Consider the following 1,091-nt stretch of genomic DNA (forward strand, 5'->3'; position numbering starts at 1 on the left):
ACAAAAGCAATCGAAGTTAAACAGTAAATGTATCCCAAAATTTAGTTTCCCAGCTAAAAGTATGATTTGAATAGTTTTTTTTGGGGGGGGTGGGGGTTGCGATACTCATTTTGAGAGTTTTGAACATTCTTTTAATGTGAAGTTTGTGGATATTAGAATGACTTTCAGAGTTGGCTTCATGTTTAAATTATTAATAAAAGAATCAATGGTTTATTTTCAACTGCGTGAAATTGCCTCATCAAATGATTCATGTTTCTATTGTTAAAAGTTTGACTAAAAAGACAACAAATCATCAAGGTTTCAACAAACCTTCCTCTCAAATTCCATCACTTTTACTGTCATTCTAATAGGATTATGTCAGAGTTTGATGGTAACTAGGTTTTAGAAAAAATGTACTCTCTGGGAGTGATTTTATTGCAATGTTCTAACAATATTTTGAAATAACACTTCTTTACCCGAGTACCCATTCTGGCTCTGCTGCCAACCTGGAGTTATTTCACTGAATTAAAGCCAAAACTCAATTTGGACAAATTGTTACTCATAATTCAAAAGTACAGTGCTTTATTTGACAAGATGTACATTACAAATAAACCTGACTGCAACTGGTCCAGAAAACCAGCTTGTGAGTTAGTTACAAAATCACCATTTAACTAATATTTACACATCTTTGGTGTCTTTGCTTTTTAAAACTGCTTAAAGCACAGAAAGGCTGAACATTATAACTAAACACAGAAAGAACAGCAATGAACTATTACATCCTCAACAAATGCAGCATAGTTTCCATAGTAAAGCTGAAGGCTGTTCATGGAAAACCTCAGAGGCTCAGAGCTTCTTTCTTCACGCTGCAACCCAACAGTTTATTTCCAGCTTCAACACACTCCGACACACATGGAGCTGAAGGAAAGAAAAAATTCACCGATGTTAGTTTTGCATCCAGTTTAACTTCTGTTTTAATACACACTTAAAAACAGGAGTTCCCTGGTGATTATGTATGTTACCGTTCTGAGCTTTAATCCATGATGCAGCCTTCATAGACAGAAGCTCCCACTCCTCCTTTGCATCCATCTTAAAAGCATGAAGCCAAATCAGAG

At 35.4% G+C, this 1,091-nt stretch overlaps 1 protein-coding gene across 1 annotated transcript in view; it reads right to left on the reverse strand.

Annotated features, from left to right (window-relative positions):
• Window positions 1–537: 537 nt before the first annotated feature.
• Window positions 538–1,091, reverse strand: part of LOC106941917 (von Willebrand factor A domain-containing protein 5A-like) — a 9,749-nt gene continuing 9,195 nt past the window's right edge. Inside the window, exons 6-7 of the mRNA XM_015025070.1 lie at window positions 999–1,065; window positions 538–894 (exon numbers count right to left, since the gene is read on the reverse strand). Of these exons, the coding sequence (XP_014880556.1) occupies window positions 815–894; window positions 999–1,065 (147 nt within the window). The 3' untranslated portion in view covers window positions 538–814. The remainder of the gene's footprint in view (window positions 895–998; window positions 1,066–1,091) is intronic.

This window comes from Poecilia latipinna, unplaced genomic scaffold, assembly GCF_001443285.1.
Source record: "Poecilia latipinna isolate Pla-1442-1.1 unplaced genomic scaffold, P_latipinna-1.0 Scaffold3934, whole genome shotgun sequence".
NCBI classification, from domain to species: domain Eukaryota; kingdom Metazoa; phylum Chordata; class Actinopteri; order Cyprinodontiformes; family Poeciliidae; genus Poecilia; species Poecilia latipinna.